This window comes from Vulpes vulpes, chromosome 2 (genome assembly GCF_048418805.1).
Source record: "Vulpes vulpes isolate BD-2025 chromosome 2, VulVul3, whole genome shotgun sequence".
Lineage (NCBI taxonomy): Eukaryota > Metazoa > Chordata > Mammalia > Carnivora > Canidae > Vulpes > Vulpes vulpes.
The window spans coordinates 45,783,591-45,809,301 of record NC_132781.1 but is presented as its reverse complement, the minus strand read 5'-3'; the positions used below and the strand labels follow the sequence as shown (position 1 = coordinate 45,809,301).

Sequence of the window (25,711 nt, the reverse complement as noted above, 5' to 3'; positions counted from 1 at the left end):
ATGTGAAAATACAAATTCATAAAAATGAAATGGATAAAGTTATCTTATGAAAGTTACTTTGTGGGACACCTGGGTGGCTCAGCGGTTGAGTGTCTGCCTTCAGCTCAGGGCGTGATCCTGGAGCGCCGGGATGGAGTCCCACATCGGGCTCCCTGCATGGAGCCTGCTTCTCCCTCTGCCTAGGTCTCTGCCTCTTTCTCTCTCTGTCTGTCTCTCATGAATAAATAAATAAAATCTTAAAAAAAAAAAAAAGTTATTTCTTAAGAGAGAAATCTCTGCATCTGAAGAGCCCGAGTAGCAAGTACCTGTATGTGAATTTATTTTTTTTAAATTTTTATTTATTATAGTCACAGAGAGAGAGAGAGAGAGAGAGAGAGAGAGGCAGGCAGAGACACAAGGCAGAGGGAGAAGCAGGCTCCATGCACCGGGAGCCCGATGTGGGATTCGATCCCGGGTCTCCAGGATCGCGCCCTGGGCCAAAGGCAGGCGCCAAACCGCTGCGCCACCCAGGGATCCCCTGTATGTGAATTTAAACCAGGATTTGGGCAGCCCCAGTGATGCAGTTTAGTGCCGCCTGCAGCCTGGGGCGTGATCCTGGAGACCCGGGATCGAGTCCCACATTGGGCTCCCTGCATGGAGCCTGCTTCTCCCTCTGCCTGTGTCTCTGCCTCTCTCTCTCTGTGTCTCTATGAATAAGTAAATAAAATCTTAAAAAACAAAAAAACAAAAAAACCCACAGGATTTGACTCAACTTTACAGGAAGGTGTTTATTATGTTAAAAGGGCACATCTGTACTTCAGAAGATACCTTCCAGATCTCAAGTGATTGTAGGCACATCAACTTTAGTGTACTAACCGTAAAGGAGAAATGAGTGGTTTATACTTGCAAAGTGCTATTTTTAAAGCACTTTTTTTTTTTTAAAGCAGGCTCCACGCCCCAACATGGGGCCTAAACTCACAACCCTGAGATTAAGAGTTGCATGCTCTACCAAGTGAGTCAGCCAGGTGCACCTAAAGCACTTTTCTATACATTACTTGATTACTCATTGTTAGCACACCCAAAGTGGGCAAAATTCGACAGAATCAGATGAACTTTCAAATAACCATCAGACCGAGAAACTATACACAACACCCAAAAGAAATTTTACAAAATTAAAGAGCCAAAAAGGGCGTTATTGGCAACTGTTAATAGTAATAATAAAAGATGAGGCCAACCTTCTCTTTTAATTCCCCAAGATAAGCAGTACTTTGTCCAATGATGGCCTCTGCAGACTCCTGGAAACAAGTGACCCACTGATTCTCTTGAAAATCAGCAATATTTACCTAAAGAACACATTATATATTAATTTAGCCAAGAAATAATAAAGGAAGACATACTCAGAAGACTGGAAGATTAACTTTTCCATTCACTAAAATAATCCCCAGGGAAAAACCATTACCACTCTGTCTGTATGCCATATTATTCCCAAACAATGTGGAAAGGATTGCAGAAATAAGTTTAAAATGTACTGCAAAGGCATGATATGCTGTGAATATGTGATTTCAGATCTCAGTTGAGATAACAATCCAACTAAACTCCTTCAGACTTGGCTTGCCTCCAGCCATGAGGCCCTTTGGACAAAAGGTTTGAATAAGCCTCCAAAGTGTGAGGGCAGGTTTTCTGCATTTTTAACTACACATCCTAGTGTCCCATAAGACTAGTTCCAGCAACTTTCCCAGCAACAAAAATGAGTGCTCAAGTGTCTCCAACTGGATCACTGTAAAATTAAATGGGGGAGAGTCAGGGAAGAAAGTGGATCACACAGAATCCAGTTGCTAAAGTAAAAGTCTTAGTACAAATAAGAAAGCAAAGTTTTTTTTAATTTATCATTTGATGATCTACATATTTGCTTGGCATACACATGGAGCTTTAGTATCAAAGATTATGATGGAAAAAATGGGGGACAAGAAAATTAAAGACATTCCCATATATGAGAGAATATATCACCCCCGCCCCCACACCTACAGTTTGTTTACTCCACACTGTCATCCTAGAGGCAAAGAGTACAACCCAATAGGGCTGAGGAGGGGAACAATGGGGACAAATGGGTCAGGATCTTGTGAAACCAAGTATGCTGGGATTACTATTTACGAGTTTCATAGAAAGGCTGATAAACCATATAAAACAATTTTCTCCATCCTAGTTCAATGAAGTTGTTTATGTTTATTTTCTGTAAAAATATAAAGCTTAAATGTAGAACTTCCCTGTTGAACTAACACTTTAAAGGACAAGTAAAATCCTTTATTTTTTACCTAAAAAGACTACTAAAAAATTTTCCTATTACAAGAGTATTCAGTGCAAGGGGAAAAAAAAAAAAAAAAAGGAAAATGCAGGAGAAACTAGGAATCAACAAGAAATACCCTCTATCAGCAGTCTGGGATTTGTCCTCTCAGTCTGTTTTTTGTGTGTGTACATACTTTAAAACTGCATCAAACATACCATTTAAAATTTGCTATTTCAGTGAATAAATCTGAACATTTATTTAGATCATTTTCATATATTTTAACTAACTATAGAAAACTGTCAAATAACTGGCAAATTCTGATGCTTCATGGTATCCCACATTAAGGTTTTATAGTAAAGGAATCAACTAGTAGAACATTCAGGAAGTTTTTTTTTTTTTTTTTCATTAAGGAAGTTTAAGTTGTATCAAAGTTTAAAAAATAACAGTAACAAATAACTTCATACTTCATACAGTTGTAACATCTCTGATGATTCCTTAAAATAAATTCCCTCCAAATGTTTAATATGCCAGAAAATATAAACATTTTTAAGGATACTGATATATTATTGCTAAATCACCTTCTAGAAAAATGTAAGAATGCCTATTTTCTTATACCTTTATTATCATGTATTACGATTTTTTAAAAAGTATACCCCTCACTTAAAGGTTTTTTAAAACAGAAACAATTCTCACAATGTAAAAAAGCCACACTCCCACATTAGCATGCAGCTACATTCCTGAGAAGTCAGTTCTACCAAGGCTAAGAGGAACAGATTATCTACAAGAAAAATAACTAAATATAGGCATTGGCTGTATAATTATTGCTCTGCAGAAATGCCATTTCAAATTAACTTATCTTCATAACAGTGAGCAGGAGAGTGTCACCAAATGCTGTAACTGTACTACAAGCACAGCAGCTAAAATCAGCTGGGTGTCTAAATGCAACTTTCTTGTAGGAAAAAGAACTTTTAGCAGAACAGACTGCTCTTCAGTTGAGTGAAAGGCCCCTTACTTGCTGTACTGATAAGAACAAAAAAGAAGCTCCTTAGCACTTACTCATCTGGTGACTTCCTACCACAAGCGATCTTGTTTTTGCTGTTGTCTCTACAAAGCCTGGCACTTGGTAGGGACTCAAGAAACAACACAGTGATTCTCATCTACCCATTCTACTTACTGACAGGATCATGCGGTACTTGAAGCTAGGAAATTCACTGTCACACTTCTCACAGCGGTATAATCCATTCTGTTGATCGATCACTTTCTTATTGCAGTCCTGAGTTGGGCAGGCCTGATACATACAGTTCTCTTTGCGAAGATACACTACTGTCGCCACGGAGCTAAAATAGTCAGCCTTTGGAAGAAAAGAGTGACATGAGACCTGGAAACCAAAGCCTACATTTGAGAGAGGACTTAGAAGCAACCCAAAGCTTGCCCTTAAAATGTAAGCACTATTTAATCTACAAATCCTTAAGATCACAGTGTCATTAGAGGGTATCATTTATGATATGGTTTTTGAAATCACTTGTGCTGACTGCAAAACCTATGAAGATAATAAACTAAGTTCTAAAGCATATTATCCCTTCATAATAAAAGCAAAAAAAAAATTTTTTTTTAAGATTTTATTTATTTATTCATGAGAGACACAGAGAGAGGCAGCGACACAGGCAAAGTGAGAAGCAAGCTCCACACAGGGAGCCCAATGCAGGACTCGATCCTGGAACTCCAGGATCATGCCCCGGGCCAAAGGCAGGTGCTAAACTGCTGAGCCACCCAGGGATCACTCAATAAAAGCAAATTCTAAATTAGGCCAAATTAATTCACTAAAATCAGAGAAAGACTATATGAAAAACAAAGACTTCAAAGACAAAGATTTGTTCCTCCCATTCCTCTGATTACCTCAAAGGTAATCAATGGAGGAAATACAGGGTAATGCAGGCAAACCTGGTGTAGCTGTGTCCAACATCCTCCCACATTAAAAACAACAGGAGTGATTTCTGGGCCCACATTCACCCTCATCTCTGTCTAGGCCATGGCAGCAAACTTTGTAGAAAACCAGAAGGGAAATATTTTAGGCTTTGTGAGCCATTCAGTCATGGTCTCTGTGGCAGCTACTCAGAGATGTGATGTAGGAGCTGTGATGTAGGAGCATCGTTACACAACGTGCAAACAACCACATGCAGCTGCTGTGACAAGCCTCGGTCTAAGCCATCAAAGTGGCGAGAGCACTGAGAAAGAAATGCAGCAAGGACGGAGTCATGTGCATTTGTGGCTTTATGTGGTCCCTACTTGTTTTTCTTTTTGACTCCCACAGAAAGGATATGGAGTGAATAAGGGGGTGGGGGGTGGTGAGCAGTTCTCTCTGGGGGGTACTCCGAATTCAGAGCCAGGTCAGAAACCTCTGGGGCTTCCCAATGTCTCAGACCAAAAAAAAAAAAAGGGCAAAATAATAATGTGAATGTTTAAAGAGACTGGGTGAGTCCTCAATCTAGAAAGCACTAGAGAAAGTATGTCTCAGGGTGCCTGGCCAGCTCAGGCAGTAGAACATGCAACTTTTTTTTTTTTTAAATTTTTATTTATTTATGATAGTCACACAGAGAGAGAGAGAGGCAGAGACACAGGCAGAGGGAGAAGCAGGCTCCATGCACCGGAAGCCCGACGTGGGATTCGATCCCGGATCTCCAGGATCGTGCCCGGGGCTAAAGGCAGGCGCTAAACCGCTGAGCCACCCAGGGATCCCAGAACATGCAACTTTTGATAACTCCTGATCTCAGGGTTGTGAGTTTGAGCCCCACAGTGGGTGCAGAGATTACAAGAAAGAAAAAGAAAAGAAGAAAAGAAGAAAAGAAAAGAAAAAAGAAAAGAAAAGAAAAGAAAAGAAAAGAAAAGAAAAGAAAAGAAAAGAAAAGAAAAGAAAATCTCCTAGGAGATGCCTATTGAGTTTTTCTGTATTTCCAGGTAAGATCCAGATTCAGTATTATGACTTTAAAGTCTGGGTACAGAGATACCCTCGAGGCCTGATTTCTTCTTCTTTTTTTAAAGTTTATTTATTTAAGTAATCACTACACCCAATGAAAGGCTTGAACTCACTACCCCAAGATCAAGAGTGACATGCTCTTCCAACTGAGCCAGCCCGGTGCCTCCAGGCCTGATTACTTACTACGTATTTTAGATCTAAGAGGGAAACTAGTGACAAGAGAACCTCAAGAGCAGCTGTTCCTATGACAGAACAACATAGATCTGTCTCATGTTTAATTTTCAAGATGCTATAATGACAGCATTATAAAGTGCCTTTGATGACAATGACGGATAAGGGAGTACAGCAAAATGAGACAGTAAAGAATAAAAACTATAGTATATGACATGAAAATAATAAAAGTAGGAATTATGTTTTGGGGAACATAAAGGAGAAATAAATGACTTAAATACTGAACTGCTGACAGAATACAGGTTTAGATCAAGACGGGAAGAGCGTCATTACATACAACCATTGAAAGGAAGATGTAACTAAAATCAAGTATGAGAGACAATTCCTGTCAGAGAATAGTGGCAAATGCTTGGCACATGAGATAAGGCTGGTACTGTGCAGCCAGTGAAGGCCCACATGGACTGCCTGATGTCTGACAGAGCCTAATGGTTCTGTGCTCAGTGTTGGCTTTAACCTCAAAAGGCATCTTCTAGGTATGTGGGCATTTTAATTTGCAGGAACAATCAGCAAAAATAAATATGGACCTGAAGTTATTACCACTTCATTAAGATCCCTTTAAGAATTAAACAACTCTCTGTGGGACGCCTGGGTGGCTCAGCGGTTGAGCGCCTGCCTTCAGCCCAGGGCGTGATCCTGGAGTCCCAGGATGGAATCCCACATTGGGCTTCCTGCATGGAGCCTGCTTCTCTCTCTGCCTATGTCTCTGTTTCTCTCTCTCTGTGTCTCTCATGAATTAAAAAAAAAAAAAAAAAAAAAAAAAAAAACCCAACTCTCTGAGTCAGAGTTCTTAACATTTATCTGCCTGAAGATATCTGAGAGATACAACACAGTCCTATTATAATGTTGGCATGGCTCCCTCAATCTGCCAGTGATTCTCAACCATCACACCATGCTCTGGTCAGAGCTCTGGTTAAGAATCATAGCTCTGGATGAATGTCAGATAGTTGGTCCCAGAAATCAGGCTTGAAAACTCATCCTCCTGCACACTTTACATGCTTTTGTGAAGAAAACTAGGAACTTGGGATACCTTGTCACCATGGCCTAGATTCTCTGATTTAACCTCATACAAAGTTTTCCAGTTGGTGTTGCCTCCTCCTGTCCCTCCACTCTTTAGATCAGAGATGGAAACACCATCTAAGGCTTGTCCTTCCGAGTCAAACCTGAAAAATAAAGAACGACAGGCACTTTATATATTTATTGAATATGCTGCTTGTTTTTAGATGCCAGATACAGGCTACCCACACACCCCCAATCCCCTACTTGGTCCAACTTTCACAGGTCATGGTCACATGGGCTGGAATTAGTATCTTCCTTCTAGTATCTTAAGACAACTGCAGGAAATGAAAGACCTCTTTTCATCTCAACTGCTTTGATGCCCCCCAGTGGTGAAGAAAGACAGTGCCAAAACACAACAGAACCTTTTCTTAAATTAGCAACTGGTATATAATTCTTTAGGCTAGTGATGCCTGTTCCCAGTCAGTAGCTGCATTTTTATCATTACTGACATATAACAGCATAGAGAGTAACAGTCCACTTATAACAAGGTGGCAAAAAAATGTTCCCATGGTAAAAGATCTTATAAGCCTGGGGCCCCTGGGTGGCTTAGTCAATTAAGCATCTGACTTCAGCTCAGGTCATAATTTTAGGGTCCTGGAATTGAGTGCGGCTTCAGGCTCCATGCTCAGTGGGGAGTCTGCTTGTCCTTTTCTCTCCGCCCCTCCCCCTGCCTGTGCTTTATCTCAAATAAAATATATATATAAAAAAAATCTGGGCAGCTTGGGTGGCTCAGCGGTTTAGTGCCACCTTCGGCCCAGGCCATGATCCTGGAGATCCGGGATCGAGTCCCACGTCGGGCTCCCTGAACAGAACCTGCTTCTCCCTCTGTCTGTGTCTCTGCCTTTCTCTCTGTGTCTCTCATGAAAAAATAAATAAAATCTTTAAGAGAAAAAAATCTTATAACCCTGATATAGAGTTTAAAGGATTATATAACCCTAAGTAGATATTATCTATCATAGATTCATCTTGTGAGATTTTACCTATGCCAATATTAAAATTAACATTAATCGGGCACCTGGGTGGCTCAGTGGTTGAGCATCTGCCTTTGGCTCAGGTCATGATCCTGGGATCCTGGGATCAAGTCCCACGTCAGGCTGTCAGCCTGCTTCTCCCTCTATGTCTCTGCCTCTCTCTGTGTCTCTCATGAATAAATTAAATGAAAAAAAAATCTGTGCTGCATTATTATTAAGACTGATTATATTTCTTGATCACGTATCAGCTGATATGAAGAAAGTGGCTCAGAAACATACTTGTGGCATGGAAGAGTCAGTCTGAGATTAAAAACATGTCAGTATATCTAAAAGGAGGAAAACTAAAAGCTAACCACACACAAGAAGAACAGGCTTCTTCAAAAGAGACCATCTAAACAGAATGGATGTTGCCCTAAGCTGCAGACAATTGTCTTCACATTCTGTCAGGTAAGCGGCTAAATCTGTCACAGAAGAACAGCAAGGTCCATAAATCTGTTTCACCACTACTAGCTATACCAGTGTAACTCCAAGGAGATATTTGCCACCAAAGATAGCTCATCAGGAATCAACAGAGCAAGGATAGAGGCAGCCCTTCTTATAATAAAAAAATTCCACACTGTTATAACCAAGATCTAGTATCTCCAATCCTTGCCTGTGTGAGGTGTGTGCACTGAACTTCTATTTGATCAATGCCAAGTTATTTTATTCTGGAGACAGTTATGTCTTCTTATGTTGACCAGAATCACTGTAACTGACAAGTAAAATATGAAGACTTTAATGTGAGCATGCAATTAACCTGGGGTCAAGCTCTAGGGCCCAAAAGAAAATCAGATAATAAGGACAAACCAAAGCAGTGCTTATTTCTTGACAGACTATGAACAGGCCCTACCTTGTAATGTAATGCCAGCTACCAGGAGAGTTATACATAGATTTGAGTGGCTACTCAGGAGGCTGGCTTAGAATGACATGAACACTGTACTAGTAGATGTTTCATGCAACTATTCAAACACTACTGCTAGTGGTTCACATTACACTCAGAATAAAAGTGAGAAGTATGTCACAGGAGCTAATTCTTTAATCGCTAAAACCCTAGGAGTAGGGGGAGACTGACATAGTTCCCCTGGGACTAAGCTATACAAATTATTATTATTATTATTATTTTAAAGATTTTATTTATTTATTCATGAGAGACACAGAGAGAGAGGGGGGAGAGAGAGAGAGAGAGAGAGAGAGATGGGGCGGGGGGGGTGGGGTGGGCAGAGACACAGGCAGAGGGAGAAGCAGGCTCCATGCAGGGAGCCTGATGTGGGACTCGATCCTGGGTCTCCAGGCACACCCTCGGCTGAAGGCGGCGATAAACCACTGAGCCACCAGGGCTGCCCATAAATTATTAAAGCTCAAGCTGGTGAAAGTGTTTTCTCTGACCATATCAATTCTTACAGATCATGTTTCAGTTGAAGTGCCACTTAAAGGCAGAGTTTTAACACCCAAAAAAGCTAGCTATAGTGAGGAGATTTTAATAGGCTCTCCTCATCCCCTGAGTGCTTAGGGAATAACCATGTACTGCCAACAAAAGCCCATTGTTCCCACTGCATTTTATCAGAGTCCAGTAAACATACACTAGAAGATGTGATCAGCACCAACAACTGGACAGAACAAGGAACACAGTCTTCTCCAATACCACGGAAGCCCACAGCTCTAAACCTAGGAAAGGAAGTTGCCTCTATCTAGCTTACAGTCCTTCAGCACACGGCTGGTATAATCCACCCTCACCTTACTTTGGCAGGATCGAGGTCAGCAGGCAGCCTTTCCATTCTGACGGCCTCCTCTGGAATCTCTGGGTTTGTCATGGGATTGCAGGTTTGTCAGTTTAAGAGCTTTAAAACCATCGTCTCAGAAGGCACAATGCCTTCTAGAAATATAGGAACTGCTCCATTCAATAACAAAGCCCTCTGCTCTGCAGATAGCTCACATACTGATCGTAAGAACCAAAAGAGCCAGCTCTTCTCAAGGCCAGGCTCAAATAACCCCTTTGTTTAGTCCCATAAAACCTACCATCCACGAAGTTTATAGGCCTCCGGGATGTCAGGATTCACAATGATCGTGCTTGAAGACAGTACAGAGAGGCTCCGTCCACCAAAATCAGAAACTCTGGCTCCTTTGATAGCCATCACGGGTTGTCTAGAACCATCAAATCTATCAGCCTGAGTAATAACAAAAACACCCAACAAATACAGTGAACAGGTGTTGCTGGCAGGGAGAACACACTGAACGTTTTTATAGAAAACAAGGAAAACAGTCAATAACAGAGTAAATGTAATAAATGGTATATGTAATCTAACCAAGATAACCTCGCACATAAGAATCTGCTCAAAGATACAGCAAAACTAATCTAGAGTAGAGGAAAGATCATTTCACTGTGTAAAACTTAAATCACAGCATATTTCACAAAAGTAAATCAAAGAAAGGATTTCAGACATTCCTCGGACAGCTCAATCCTTCTTTAGGAAGGGCCTACACGGCCAAAGCCCCATAACTCTAAGACAAGACAGCCATCCGGCTCTTCACGTCTCTGCCTTCTGCACATGCTCTGACTGCTCAATGCACATACTTACATCTTCCCCCCACAGAGTAGCGGTCACTACTTTCCCTGACATGTCCATCAAATAGATATTTCTCTTAGAAACTTCTCTGTTGTTAGACTTCACTGTGATTTTGGTGGCTTCTTCATAGCTCTTGCAGATCCCAATTATGTCTAAAGTACAGGCACAATGTGTTAGCAAAAATGGTCAAGGCAGCCATTACAGCATGATCAAAGGTTGAATGGCAAGCACTTAAGTCTTACACTTCTCTTATATGTTGCAAACAAAACTAATAATCACAACTTTTTGCTCTCACACGCAGACTTACCTATAAGTGAATCCTTAGTCTTGCTTTCTAGGTCACCAATCCCTGTGAAGTCAAACTGAACTGTAGGTAAATGATGACCATCTTCACAGGGCATGACAGAAGTCTCATTATTGAAGGTCATCTCATAATCATTTTTAACAGCTGTGAATTGTTTGTTAGCAATCTTCAGGATGCCTTTAGAGATATAATAGACCTGCAAAAGAGGGAAGCCATGGAATGTAGGGAGTCTACCAGATTTAAAAAAAAAAAAAAACAACAACAAAACTCCTTACCACTACGCAGTTCTTAAATGGATGAGCGTCCCCTCAAATCCTCCCCATACCACTCAACTGTTTGTTTTCTTTCTTTTTTTTTTTTTAAGGATTTTATTTATACATGAGAGACACACAGAGAGAAAGAGAATGAGAGGGAGGGAGAGAGGGAGAGAGGGGGAGGGAGAGAGGGACGGAGAGAGGCAGAGACATAAGCAGAGGGAGGAGCAGGCTCCCTGCAGAGAACCCGATATGGGACTCATCCAGGGACTCTAGGATCATGCCCCAGGCTGAAGCAGGTGCTAAACCGCTGAGCCACCCAGGGATCCCCTGTTTCAGTTTTCAAGACAACACTACCCTACCTTGTTCATGTCGATGAGGGGAAAGAACTTGTCCACTTGCTCATTGAAAGCAGTAGCTCTGATTTCACCCTGTAGAAGCATGCAAGAACAGGTTTAGAACTGCATTCATTGAGTTTTGCCCCTAAAATTAGAGGACACTTTCGTGTCAAAATGACATCTTTAAGGCAATAACACAAGCACAAAAGGCATGTGTGATAGGGCCATAGACACTCCAGAAACACACATTTTAGAAGTCATATATTCAAGTTATTATTATTATTTTTTAATGATTTTATTTATTTATCCATGAGAGACACAGAGAGAGAGAGAGAGAAAGAGAGAGAGGCAGAGGGAGAAGCAGGCTCCATGCAGGGAGCCTGATGCGGGACTTGATCCCAGGTCTCCAGGATCACACCCCAGGCCACAGGCGGCGCCAAACCGCTGCGCCACCGAGGCTGCCCATATATTCAAATTATTAAGCACAATGGAACAACCTAGGCTTAACTAGCTGATCCCAGTATGGTACTTTATTAACCTCAAGTTAGAGACCTTAAAAAAAGCAAAACAAAAAAACATAAGAAACCTAGTGATTGGACAGCCTCGGTGGCGCAGCGGTTTAGTGCCGCCTGCAGCCCGGGGTTTGATCCTGGGGACCCTGGATCGAGTCCCACGTCGGGCTCCCTGCGTGGAGCCTGCTTCTCCCTTTGCCTGTGCCTCTGCCTCCCTCTCTCTCTGTGTCTCTATGAATAAATAAATAAAAAAGAAAAAAAAAAGAAAAAAAAAGAAACCTAGTGATTTTAATATTTTGACAACCAAAATAAAAACAAATTTTGAACACTGAGTGACATAAATGCAGACGACAAGGAAGCATGATGAGCCCAATGATTCACCAGCTGCCCTTATGTTCACACCAGGCAATTACGTCATATTTGGGAATCGCTGACAAAATACCAGAATACGTCATGTTTTCGAGTTGTTTGTGATTTGATTTTCAATTTTACTTTTCCATTAGTCAAAACACTATAGATGGGGGCAGCTGGTTGGCTGGCTCAGTCAGCAGAGCGTGTGACTCTTAATCTTAGGGTTCTAAATTCAAGCCCCACGTTGGGTGTAGAGATGACTTAAAACAAAAACAACTATAGATGGATAAGAAACTTATAACAAAGGGCTGAAATTTTAGCCAACTGATAGATTAGACCAATAATCTGGTAAAAAAATTAGGTTCTGATATTGATTCTGCCACCATACAGTCAGTATATTTGGGGTATTGGGCCATCTTCCCAAAACAAACAATGAAAACAAACCACTGACCAAAACCACCTACCCCACCACCTACCCAAACCACCTGTTTTCTACCCTCTCAGAAGTTTGAACCACTAGGAAATATGCAGCAGCTTAAAAATAATATGTCAAGTACATATTAAGAATTATAAACAGAACTAACAGAGAAACAGCTAACAAGACTGTTGAGATTCTACAACTTGGATTTTTTTGTTTCTTCATCATGGTTTGGTTTTGTTTAAGTGAAGCACAGAGTCTGCACATGTAGAATCCACCTCCCACAAAACCATTCACTTTTCAAGGTGGCTGTTGCATGCCTTCTGCTGTGGCCCAAAGAAACACTTTGCTTATAAGCAGACATCACTTCTTAGGCCTTCAATTTAGCCTGCAAACAGGTCAGAGTGTCTTTGCTTTCTCTTACTCATGAGGCTGCTCAAACAATTAAAAACTAATTTCTACTGCTATAAATACTTAGACTGTGTGACTCTTGATCTTGGGGTCATGAATTCAAGCTCCATGTGGGGTGTAGAGATTACTTAAAAATAAAATCACTAACATCAAGGATTTTAAAGGCACCTGGCTGGCTCCATTGGTACAGTATGTGACCTTTTGTTGTTGTTGTTGTTAAAGATTTTATTTGTTTTAAGAGTTGCATGCTCTAGAGGTGCCCTGGTAGCTCAATCAGTTGAGTGTTGGACTCTTGGTTTTGGCTCAGGTCATGATCTCAGGGCTGTGAGACAGTCAGTGGGGAGCCTGCTTGAGATTCTCTCCCTCCCTTTCTGCCCTCCCACTCCCTGGCTCACACCCTCTTTCTCTCAAATAAATAAACAATTAAAAAAAAATTGCATTCTCTATGGACTGAGCCAGCCAGCCAGGTGCCCTGAATATGTGACTGGTGATCATCATGAGCCCAAGCCCCATTTTGGCATGGAGCCTACTTAAAAAGAAAAAATAAATTAAAAAACAGAAAAACATAACATATAATAAACTAAAAGGATTTTATTTAAGAGCTTTAACCCTCTGGGGCACCTGGCAGGCTCAGTTGGTTAAGATCCAACTCTTGACTTCAGCTCAGGTCAGGATCTCAGGGATGTGAGATTGAGCCTGGTGTCAGGCTCCAAGCTGGGAGTGGAGTCCGCTTAAGGTTCTCTCTCTCTCTCTCAAAAAAAAAACAAAAACAAAAAACCTCTCTCTCTCCCTTTCCCTCTGCCCGTCCCCCTATACCTCCCCTTCTGAAGATGAAAAAAAAAAGACCTTTAACTCTTTGCCCCCAGACAGCATTAAAAGCCTACAGAGGAGGAAAAACAACAATAATAATCATGTTTATTTTTGGCCTACTGCTGTTTTTCATCACATAGGCTTACACAGAGATGAGCTCTCTTTCTCAGACTACTCGTATTTTCCCACTTGACAACTACTCACACTTTCATCAACTAGTTCTATGGAGAAAAGCTTCCCTTCCCCTCGGGAATTGCTCCAGGTACGGATCTGACTTTTGTTGGTAACTCGAGCACAGATAGTCCACCTAAAAACCAAATAGATTATATTAGTACTCAGGTCTTAACTGGGAAAGATCTAAAAGGTTCCCTATTATCTTCCTATAGCCTTTCTTACCTTATGCATATTCCATTTTTCAACGTAAGCTGTATTTTAATCCAACTGATTAAAACCCCAAGATGACATACAGGTTTGACAGTTTATAGAATAAGCAAGTAATAAAACGTATCAGATGATTTAACACTAACTCATTCTCCTGTCAAATTAGCAAATTTATAAACGCTCTCCCTTCTCCAAAAAGCAACACGAAGGCAACAGTATCCCCTTAATGAAAGGTTCTAAGCTAGAAAATGCAGTAATAACAGCAATTATATTTTGCCACTATTTTCAATTATGGGAACTGATCAAACTGGTGTCAAACTTCTGTCCATTCTAGCCCACACTGAATATAAATATGGGACAGTGTTAGTTAGTCAACTAAATCACAGTAACAATTTTTAGACTAAAAGTCACTTATATATCATAGAAGGTGAAATGCCTTCTGAAATACAACAAATATTTATTTTTTCTCATAAGACAATAAATGGATTCTTTAAACATTAAGTATTTTTCAATTAAAATTCTTTCAAAACAAATGAAACTCTATAGGCTATCATAGATTGTTTTTCTTGCCATTCTTTCATAGTAAGAGAGTCAAAGGTCACCACAATTTGTACCCTCTTTCTCCTTTCAAGGAAAAAAAAGATGAAACTTATTTTATATATGGTAACCCTGAAGTTCAGACATAAATACCTCAAGAGCCCATAATAACCTCTAACATCATATTATAGGTATATCCTGAGCTTACTCTATGGCGTAACTCACTTGGATTGGTAAGGAGTAAGGCTGGCAATGGGCACCACTTTGACCTGTGTTCCTCCAGAACTACTCGCTAGGCTGGTACCTCCAGGTTTTCCAAATGTCTTTGAGGCACCGTAAGTCTTAGAAGCAGTGAAACCTTTAAAAACAAACACAAAGGAGGATCATCATTATTCTATCTAAATTTTTTAAAAAAGATTTTATTTATTTATTAGAGACAGAGAGATGGGGGGGGGGGGCAGAGACACAGGCAGAGGGAGAAGCAGGCTCCATGCAGGGAGCCCGACATGGGACTCGACCCTGGGTCTACAGGATCACACCATGGGCTGAAGGCTGCGCTATACCGCTGAGCCACCAGGGCTGCCCTATTCTATGTAAATTTTAAACAAATTTTGTAATAACTCTCAATTACTGAGATGTCACTGGTGAAATATAAAATGAAAGCAAAGCTCTGCCTTTTTAATAATCAAAGAGATATGGAGATTACATAGAGACCACAGACGCCTGGGTGGCTCAGCATTTGAGCGTCTGCCTTCAGCTCAGGGCATGATTTCGAGGTCCTGGGATCAAGTCCCACATGCGCTCCCTGCAGGAACCCTGCTTCTCTCTCTGCCTCTGTGTCTCTGACGAATAAATAAAATCTTAAAAACAAAAACAAAGCAAAAAAACCCCCCAAAAAACAAACAGAGACCAAAACAGGAGGCTAGGAAAGTAACTGTGAATGAAGCCTGGGCACACAGAAGCTTACTACTTTATCTGTTGACTTAAGCTCTGACTGAAGTCAAGATAGTAATTCTGGTGAGTCCAGACACTGTTCTGGCCCATCTTTCTTAGACTGTCCTCTTGTATCAATGGGCTAGATAATGGGTTAGAGAAAGAAAATCAAGCAACCTCCTTGACTGGTAATACTGACAGTAAGTCACTAGTTGCATAAGAAAAAAAAAAAAAAGCAAAAGGAAAGGCTAGGAGGTAAGGTACATAATGGATGAACCATCTGAGGTGAAGGGTACCTACCACAAATATTTTACCTCAAACATCCTCAGAAAACTGTTTTCTTTCTTTTTTTTAAAGATTTTATTTATTCATGAGAGAGAGAGAGAGAGAGAGAGAGAGGCAGAGACACAGGCAGAGGGAGAAGCAGGCTCCATGCAGGGAGCTCGATGTGGGACTCGATCCCGGGTCTCCAGGATCAGGCCCTGGCTGAAGGCGGTGCTAAACTGCTGAGCCACCCGGGCTGCCCTATATGCAGTTTTTATGAAGTTTCAACCTCCAAACTCAGAAAACAATTCAGTCCAATTACTTCATATCTTCTCTACCAAAGCATTTCTTTAGGATGGAATTTGGCTGGAAATGTAAATCTACCATTATTCAGCATTTCTTTATTGAGTTTCCAAACCTGTAAGACACCATTCTAGGTATTTGCAGTATTTAGTAAAAACTATACAGAGACTGTCCTGGATCTTAACATATTCTATTCTAATTGGGGAGTCAAGAGAAAACTATACATACGACAGTAATAATTGCCTCAAAGTTATGCAAGAAGCACATGAACTTTGAAGAATATATGCATGTGTACATATACCTAATATTATCTATAAGATACAGTTCTATAACACACATACACACACTTCCCCTCAATACAGTCTTCTTTTCTTTCACCACCCAGTTGATGTGTGTTTAGACAACATTAATTGATTTTTAAAAATAAATGTTAGGGACTCATTGGTGGCTCAGTTGGTTAAGCTTCTGCCTTCGGCTCAGGTCATGATCCCAGGGTCCTGGAATCAAGCCCCTGCAAGCAGGGAGCCCTGCTTCTCCCTCAGCCTCTGCCACTCCCCTGCTTGTGCTCTCTTGCTTGTTTCTTCTCTTTCACTTTCAAAAAACAAATTAAAAAAAAAAAAAAGTTAATATAAGCCAAAGATTGACAATTGGGAAAATACATCTGTGGGGGGAGGGAGAGGAATAACATACTACTTGTAGTTCAGCCTAAGGAAGTGACTATTAGATTATTCACCACTTTAGATACTAAATCTATTTCGTGACCTCTTTCAACAGTACATAACTTGCAAGTTGTATATATAAATAGATCCACTGGGATCCCTGGGTGGCGCAGCGGTTTGGCGCCTGCCTTTGGCCCAGGGCGCGATCCGGAGACCCGGGATCGAGTCCCACGTTGGGCTCCCGGTGCATGGAGCCTGCTTCTCCCTCTGCCTGTGTCTCTGCCTCTCTCTCTCTGTGTGACTATCATAAGTAAATAAAAATTAAAAAAAAATAAAAAAATAAAAAAATAAATAAATATATCCACTTATAAAAGGAGATAGAAGATAAGATTGACAGATATTGCAAAGTAGATAAAAACATAAAAAACCAAAGGGGAAAAAGTCCCATGTCCTCAAAGTTTCAGTAACATTAGTGACGTCTTAACCTTGCTTTTCTTAAAATTTCAGCATTGAAAATTAGTAATTAAGAGTTGAGGGGAGAAGAGGTGGGACATAAGAAGCTGTGACAGAAAAAAGAACCTCTAAAAATAAATCCAACCCAAATTCTCATTTTTAATAGTAGTTCCTAAAGTGAAGGCAAGAAAGTAAACAAAATGATTCCATTACAGTCTCTCAGGACCTATTGCAAGAGAAGGTAAAGGAAGATTTCTCATCCATGAGACCGAGAAACAGAACCTAGGACCAACATAAATGATACCATCTTCACGTTAAGATAAATACCTATGAGAACCCTGAATGGGAAACTTGGAGAGAGACAAGTGGATTCCAAATAGTTAAAAGGCAAGAACTTAAAGGTATGTAAATTCACAAAGTCAAGAGAGTGTAATAAAATGTAGGATGTAAGAAAGTACCAAATAAACTATTAACAGAGAACAGTATATCATTCTGATGAAAATAGGCATATTAAGTATCTTTAAAAGACTATCTTTAATCATTTCTTCAATCACACACTTTATAGTAAGAACTGGAATTCCCCTCTGCAAGAACCAACTATCATGATCAGGATTTTGAAAAATTCCCTTTAGTCCCAGATTAAATTTCAAAACATTATTCAGAAGCCTGATACATATATCTAGCACATGTCTTCATGTGGCCATTTACCCATTGCTGAGCTCCCATTCTGTTGCTGGGGCTTGTTGGCTGGTAGATTGGCTGCTGAGACTGGAGAAGGAACGGCCTGCTGCTGCCCATGTCCTGAGGACCAAAAGAAAAACAATTTTAGTGCAAATTATTCAGGCTAAAAGATTTAAACTTAAGTAGAAGAAATACTCTGAGAAAATGTAAATTTTTAATTTTGTTAGACTCTCATGGGTCAGAATTCATGCTGGGGTATTCAACTACATGCAGTCCATTTGCTAAGAGTTCACATCTGTTTTCATTATATAAAAGGTTAGCTCCATTTACCTTTCACCTGCTTATAACTGATAGTTTTCGGATTTTTAAAAAAGATTTTTTAAAAATTATTTATTTATTCATGAGAGATAGAGAGAGAGGCAGAGACACAGGCAGAGGGAGAAGCAGGCTCCATGCAGAGAGCCTGATGTGGGACTCGATTCCAGGACCCCAGGATCACACCCTGAGAAGGCAGATACACTTAACCACTGAGCCACCTAAGCGTCCCAATAGCTTTCAGTTTTAATGAGGTTCTCTCCTAAAGTCTTGCCCATTTCTCCTGCATGAACCTGAAGTCAAGTCACTGGCTGAATCTATGACATCATCACTATTTCCATAGCAACAGATCGATGTCATCAACATAATTGTGTTCAAGGTAGGATCTATCAGAAGAAAAAGCTGGGTGGTAAGAAAAGCCTAAAAGCAGTTCAATTGTCTCTGAAGTGCTCCTGCTTCAAAGGAAAAGGAGACATTCAGAAAGGATTCTACCCTTTCCCTCCCAAACAAAGCAACCTTATTTTGCAACTGACAGTTGATGGAAAATAAGAGTTGAAAGAGCCTTAGGTACCGTGAAGTGCTAGTGAACTGTCACAGCAGGAAGAGATGAGATGGAGTTCAGAAGCAGGTGTGTCAAGGAAACAGAAAGATTAAAAGGAAAGGAGGGGGAAAGGAACAGGTCTCTCAAGCGGAAAATAAGAAATCCCACACCATGAGACTATTTATTTGCCCCTCACCCTTTCTACAAATGTTTATGAGTTGAAGAATGTTAAAACTGCAAAATATACCCAATTAAAAAATAATTGATTTATGGAATTTGATTTTGCCTTTGTGAGGGGCACTGAAAGCAGAAGTCAACCTAATCCAGGCTGCTCACCAAGAGTACCTGCAGCACAGAGTACAGCTCAAAAATATTTCCTAGAAAGTCCTAGCAACAAAATGGCGAGGACTGATGAAAGGGCTCCCTGCCTGCCTTTTCCAATCACTAGGCTTATTCCTGCTGGGTTTCCCAAAGCCCTCACTCAACTGGGCCTACTAAACACTGACTTCATTTCCTTCTGCCAATATTACTCTTAACTAGTACAACAAAATGAGAGTTATTAACTGTGCCATTAGAGTAAAATAAACTTAGCATAAAATTAAAAAGGTTAAAACAGAATTGCTTATTCTTTAGCTCTTCCTATGGAGGGAAAATTGAGAACTTGTTTTCTTTAATCTCCATCACGAATTTCACCAATCCCCCCACCCACCTTTCCTCTGGTCACCATCAGTTTATTCTCTAGAGTTCAGAGTCTCTTTCTCGGCTTCTTTCTCTTTTTTTGCTCATTTGCTTTCTTCCTTAAATTCCACATATGAATGAAATCATATGGTATTTGTCTGATTCATTTATTTCACTTAGCATAATGCTCTCTGACTCCATCCACGTTGCTGCAAATGGCAAGATTTTAATCTTCTTTTTAAGGCTGAATGATACTACAGTGTATATATTTACCACATTTTCTTTATCCATTCATCTATCAGTGGACACTTGGACTGCTTCCATAATTTGGCTATTGTAAATAATGTTGCAATAAACACAAGGGTGCATGTATCCTTTTAAATTCATGTTTTTGCATTTTGGGGGTAAATACTCAATAGTGCTATTACTGGATCCTAAGGTTGTTCCATTTTTAACTTTTTGAGGAACCTCCATACTGTTCTCTACAGTGGCTGTACCAGTTTGCATTCCCACCAACAGGGCAAGAGGGATCCGTTACTCCTCATCCTCACCAATACTTGTTTCTTGTGTTGTTGGTTTTAGCTATTCTGACAGGTATGATGTGACATCTCATTGTAGTTTTGAGTTGCATTTCCCTAATGATGAGTGATGTTGGGCATCTTTCATTGTGTCTGTAGGCCATCTGTATATTTTCTTTGGAGAACTGTCTGTTTATATCTCTGCCCATTTTTTAACTGGGTTATTTGGTTTTTGGGTATTGAGTTGTATCAGTTCTTTATATATTGTGGATATTGTCTTTATCAGACATGGCATTTGTAAATATCTTCTCTCATTCTGTAGGTTGACTTTTAGTTTTGTTGACTGTTTCCTTTGCTGTGTATAAGCTTTTTATTTTGATGTAGTCCCAATAGTTTATTTTTACTCCAGAAACACATCTAAGAAAGATGTTGCTATGGACAATGTCAAAGAAATTATTGCCTATGTTCTCCTAGGATTTTTATGGTTTAGGTCTCATATTTAGGTCTTTAATCAATTTTTTTTAAAGGATATATATTTTTGAATTTTAATTAATTAATTAATTTTAATTTTATTTAATTATTCACGAGAGACATACACACAGAGAGAGAGAGGCAGCGACACAGGCAGAGGGAGAAGCAGGCTCCATGCAGGGAACCCAACGAGGGACTCGATCCCAGGTCTCCAGGATCCTGCCCTGGGCTGAAGGTGGCGCTCAACCGCTGAGCCACCTGGGCTGCCCATCTTTAATCAATTTTGAGTTTATTTTTGGGTATGGTGTAAAAGAGAGGTTCAGTTTCATTCCTTTACATGGAGCTGTCCAGTTTTCCCAACATAATTTGTTGAAGAGACTGTCTTTTTCCCATTATATATTCTTTCCTCCTTTGTTAAAGATTAATTGATCATATAATTGTGGGTTTATTCCTGGGTTTTCTATTCCGTTGCATTGATCTATGTGTCTATTTTTGGGCCAGTAGTATACTGCTTTGATTACTATGATTTAATACAACTTAAAGTTGAGATGCCTGGGTGGCTCCTTGGTTGGGTGTCTGCCCTCAGCTCAGGGCGTGGTCCCAGAGTCCCAGGATTGAGTCCCAGGATGATTTCATTCCCACGAGATCATGACCCGAGCCAAAACCAAGAGTCAGACACTCAACCGACTGAGCCACCCACGTGCACCATGCAACAGATTTCTATACATTGATTTTGTATCCTGCAACTTCAATGAATTCATCTATCAGTTCTAGCGTCTTTAGGATTTTCTATATATAGTATCATGTCATTGGCAAATAGTGGAAGTTTTACTTCTTCCTTACCAATTTGGATGCCTTTTCTTTTTGTTGTGAGATACTTTATTTACAGAGAAAAAAGAACCTAGATTATTGATAATGAGTTTTTGGATTTACTTTTCAGCTTTCCCATCATCTCTGAATTTACAACGTTCATATGAAATTGCATGGGAAAACTGCTCTTCTTTGACAAAGTACCTAGTGATGGGACATTTTGCAATTTTATTTATTTATCTAGGTTTGTACGGGGAAATCCTTTTTTTTTTTTTTTTAAAGATTTTATTTGTTTATCTATGAGAGGCACACAGAGAGAGGCAGAGACATAGGCAGAGGGAGAAGCAGGCTCCCTGTGGGTAGCCTGATGTGGGACTCGCTCCCAGGACCCTGGGATCATGACCTGAGTCAGAGGTAGATGCTCAACCACTGAGCCACCCAGGTACCCCAGGAAATCTTAAAAAAAAAAAAAAAAAAAGATTTTATTTACTTGAGAGAGTAAGAGAGAGCATTAAGCAGGGGAGAGGGGCAAAGGAAGAGGGAGAAGCAGACTTCCTGCTGAGGAGAGAGCCCAATGTGGGGTTCGATCCTAGGATCCTGGAATCATGAGCTGAGCCGAAAGCAGATGCTTAATCGACTGAGCCACCCAGGTGCCCAGCATTTTGAAATTTTAAAGTAAACCTTTTCCTAAACCATAGGAAAACTGAGTTGTTTAGTGAACAGTATTAGGGCTAAATAACTGGAAAAAATAAAACTATTCTTACTTGCTTCATGAAATATATTCAAAAGAATCAAAAGATTTGAACATTTAAAGATGGGATCCCTGGGTGGCTCAGCAGTTTAGCGCCGCCTTTGGCCCAGGGCATGATCCTGGAGTCCCGGGATCAAGTCCCGGGATCGAGTCCCACGTTGGGCTCCCTGCATGGAGCCTGCTTCTCCTTCTGCCTGTGTCTCTGCCTCTCTCTGTGTGTGTCTCTCATGAATAAATAATAAAATCTTAAAAAAAAATTTTAATAAAAAAATAAACATTTAAAGATGGAGCCATACAAATAAATCCCACTCCATCCTAGTTCCACTGTCTCAAACATATAAAGTCTCGTCCTTGTTATCATGCCTGCTTCTTCAAGTATCTTGCTGAGTAGGACATGGTCATGGGATGATGCTGATCTCTTAACATTTAATTTATATAAAAACGTAACTAACCTTTATGAGGTACCTAGGGTAATCAAATTACAGTGACAGAAAATAGAATAGTGGTTACTAGAGACTGGCCAGGAGTAGGGGATGGAGAGCTGTAGTTTATTTTTATTTATTTTTATTTTTTTTGAGAGCTGTAGTTTAATGAGTAGAGTTGAGTTTGAGATAATGATTGAAAAAGTTATGTAGGGATCCCTGGGTGGCGCAGCGGTTTAGCGCCTGCCTTTGGCCCAGGGCGCGATCCTGGAGACCCGGGATCGAATCCCACGTCGGGGTCCCGGTGCATGGAGCCTGCTTCTCCCTCTGCCTGTGTCTCTGCCTCTCTCTGTGTCTCTCATGAATAAATAAGATAAAATCTTAAAAAAATATATATATATATTCCATTTGCAGTAGCTAAAAATCTATCAGATCTTTTCTCTCCCAGGAAGTCTGGGTCGCTCAGTGGTTGAGGGTCTGCCTTTGGCTCAGGTTCTGATCCCAGGGTCCTGGGATCGAGTCCCACATCAGGCTCCCCCAGCAGGGAGCCTACTTCTCCCTCTGCCTATGTCTCTGTCTCTCTATCTCTCATGAACAAATAAATTAAATCTTAAAAACAAAATTGGAATCTTTTGATTTGAGACAAGTGTAATTAACTGCTAACTATTTGAAGCAAAATCTGGTTTGCTGTGAGAATAAGAATTGAAGCCCAAATCCCTGCTCCACAATAGTTTTCTGGTGAGGACAAGAGACTTGGATTGAAAGTTTATTCCTTAAGAATCAGGCATTGTTTATTTACCCCCTCCAAAGACAGAGAGAGAGAGAGAGAAAATCGGGGTGAGGGAGATGACAAGTTTTACACAAAAGTACTACAACAGTAACTCCTTTTGGTAAAAAGTATAATAGATATCTTGTATATCTTTTCACAGGTACTAAATCTGAAGCCACATAGAACTATGGTGCACAAGAAGCTAGAGCAGTTATGTTAGCACAACAAAGTATATGTCTTTCTTCTTTTTTTTTTTTTAAGATTTTATTTATTTATTCATAAGAGACACAGAGACAGAGAGAGAGGCAGAGACACAGGCAGAGGGAGAAGCAGGCTCCACGCAGGGAGCCCGAAATGGGACTCGATTTGGGGACCCCAGGATCAGGCCCTAGGCTGAAGGCAGACGCTTAACCACAGAGCCACCCGGGCTGCCCTTTCTTCCTTTTATTTTTTTTCTTCTTTTAAAATAAGCTCTAGACCTGATGTGGGGCTCAAACTCAGGCCCTCAAAATCAAGAGTTGCATTTTCTACCAACTGAGCCAGCCAGGCACCCCAAAACATACTTCTTTAAAAAAATTGACAGTATGTAATTTTTTAATACTAAGGTAGATTAGAAAGGAAATAGGTAAAAATAATTCTATGGGAGCTAAATAGTATGGCTGATTTGAACTTGCTGAGAGTTTGATTACCAGAGGAGAGAGTAAAGAATGGACAGCATGGGATTCATCAGGAATCAAACCCACAGGTAATCAATCCCAAAGCCAAACTGCATGTCCTCGATATAATCTAATAGGTAATCTATGTGTTATAATTTCTTATCAGTACATAATATAATGGTACAGTCTATTACAACCACTGAATTCTCAGACTTGATGAAGCACAGTATACTTAACAGAAACCAACAAATAATAGCTACCAATCTTTGAGTGTTTATTATGCGCCAGGTATAAGGTTAAATGTACTAATCCATTTAATCTTCAGGCCTAGGACAAAGATGGTATTATTATGTTCATTCAACAGATGAGGAAACTGGGTTAAAGAGGCCAAGTAACTTGCCCAAAGTCACACACAGCTAGCAGGAGGCAGAACCTAACCTTAACCAGGTTTGTCTAACTAGACCCATCCACTTTGCCACCATCTAGTTAATCTTTAATTGTAAGCAACCAATTCTGGCAGACAAAACTCTAGTTACATAGAACATAACTAAGAACCATAATACCTAGTGATCATTCACTTATTAGAGTAATCTTTAACTCTGCGTTGGATCACACTTGCAAATCTGGCACAGGAGACAAGAGCATTTGAAACCAAATGGATGACAGAAGTCCTAGGGCATTCTAAATAGGAACAACTCCCTTTCAGTTTGTTTGTTTCTTTCTTTATTAAAATATTTTATTTATTCATTCATGTCAGAGAGTGAGAGAGAGGCAGAGACACAGGCAGAGGGAGAAGTAGGCTCCATGCAGGGAGCCCGACGCGGAACTTGCTCCCAGGACTCTGGCACCACGACCCGAGCCAAAGGCAGAGGCTCAACTACTGAGCCACCCAGGTGTCCCAACTGCCTTTCAATGTAATGCACTGCAACACAGCTACTGACCACAAAACCTGAAATTAGTTTATGGCTAAATGAAAATCTTTCTAAAAACTGAAATTATACCCCAAAGCAGCAATGTAGGCAATCAACTAATGCTAATCTTCTGTTTTGTGCTACCTGCAAATGAAATCATTCTAGTAAGATGAATCAAGTTCATAATTCTTAGACTCTTTTGCTCTATGATAGCTTCCTATCACTGTCCTGAACCAGGGGGAAATAGGACATTTAAAAAGCAGACTCTTGGGCGTCCGGGTGGCTCAATGGTCGAGCAGCTGCCTTCCACTCAAGTCATGATCCCAGGGTCCTGGGATCCCCTGCTCAGCAGGGAGCCTGCTTCTCCCTCTCCCTGCTACTCCCTCTGCTTGTGTTCTCCCTTTCTCTGTCAAATAAATAAATCTTAAAAAAAAAAAAAAAAAAAAAAACAGACTGTTAGGGTACCTGGGTGGCTCAGCCTGGTTGAATGTTTGACTCTTGGTTTCAGCTAGGGTTATGATCTCAGGTTGGTGAGATGGAGCCCTGCATTGGGCTCCCCACTCAGCGGGGAGTCTGCTTCCCTTCTCCTTCTGCCACTCCCCCCCACCTCCCATCATGCTCTCTCTCAAATAAATAAATTTTAAAAAGAAAAAAAGGAGACTCTAGCTCTGCAGGTTACTTGCATTCACACCTATCATTTCTATTATCATTATAATGGTGAGGCTGGCTCAGTCAGTGGAGCAAGCTTAGAGCATGGACTCTGGATCTCAGGATTGTGACCCACATAGGAGTATAGAGATTGCTTTAAAAAAGGTGTGGGGGGAGGGGGGGGGTGCCACACACTTCTGGGTGGTTCAGTTGGTTAAGTGGCTGCCTTTAGTAGCTATGGTCATGATCTCAGGGTCCTAAGATGGAGCCCCACGTCAGGCTCCTGGCTCAGTGGGGAGTCAGATTCTGACTTTCCCTCTACTGTTCTCCCTGCTTGTGCTCTCTCTTGCTCACAGGCACTCTTAAATAAATAAATAAATAAATAAATAAATAAATAAATAAATAAATAAAATCTTAAAAAAAAAATATATATATATATATATATATAATGGCAACTGAACCAGCTGAGAAAAATCAGCTAAAAGACCATTGAGTATACAGAGTAACAAGAACT

The 25,711-nt window shown here is 40.4% G+C and overlaps 1 protein-coding gene across 1 annotated transcript in view; it reads right to left on the bottom strand.

Annotated features, from left to right (window-relative positions):
- The window catches only part of RPA1 (replication protein A1), a 77,826-nt gene that overhangs the window by 6,999 nt on the left and 45,116 nt on the right, over positions 1–25,711 (bottom strand). Inside the window, exons 6-15 of the mRNA XM_026016282.2 lie at positions 17,735–17,827; positions 14,640–14,772; positions 13,701–13,803; positions 11,019–11,087; positions 10,406–10,598; positions 10,111–10,250; positions 9,551–9,699; positions 6,496–6,628; positions 3,438–3,614; positions 1,215–1,322 (exon numbers count right to left, since the gene is read on the bottom strand). Coding sequence (XP_025872067.1) covers positions 1,215–1,322; positions 3,438–3,614; positions 6,496–6,628; positions 9,551–9,699; positions 10,111–10,250; positions 10,406–10,598; positions 11,019–11,087; positions 13,701–13,803; positions 14,640–14,772; positions 17,735–17,827 — 1,298 coding nt within the window. The remainder of the gene's footprint in view (positions 1–1,214; positions 1,323–3,437; positions 3,615–6,495; positions 6,629–9,550; positions 9,700–10,110; positions 10,251–10,405; positions 10,599–11,018; positions 11,088–13,700; positions 13,804–14,639; positions 14,773–17,734; positions 17,828–25,711) is intronic.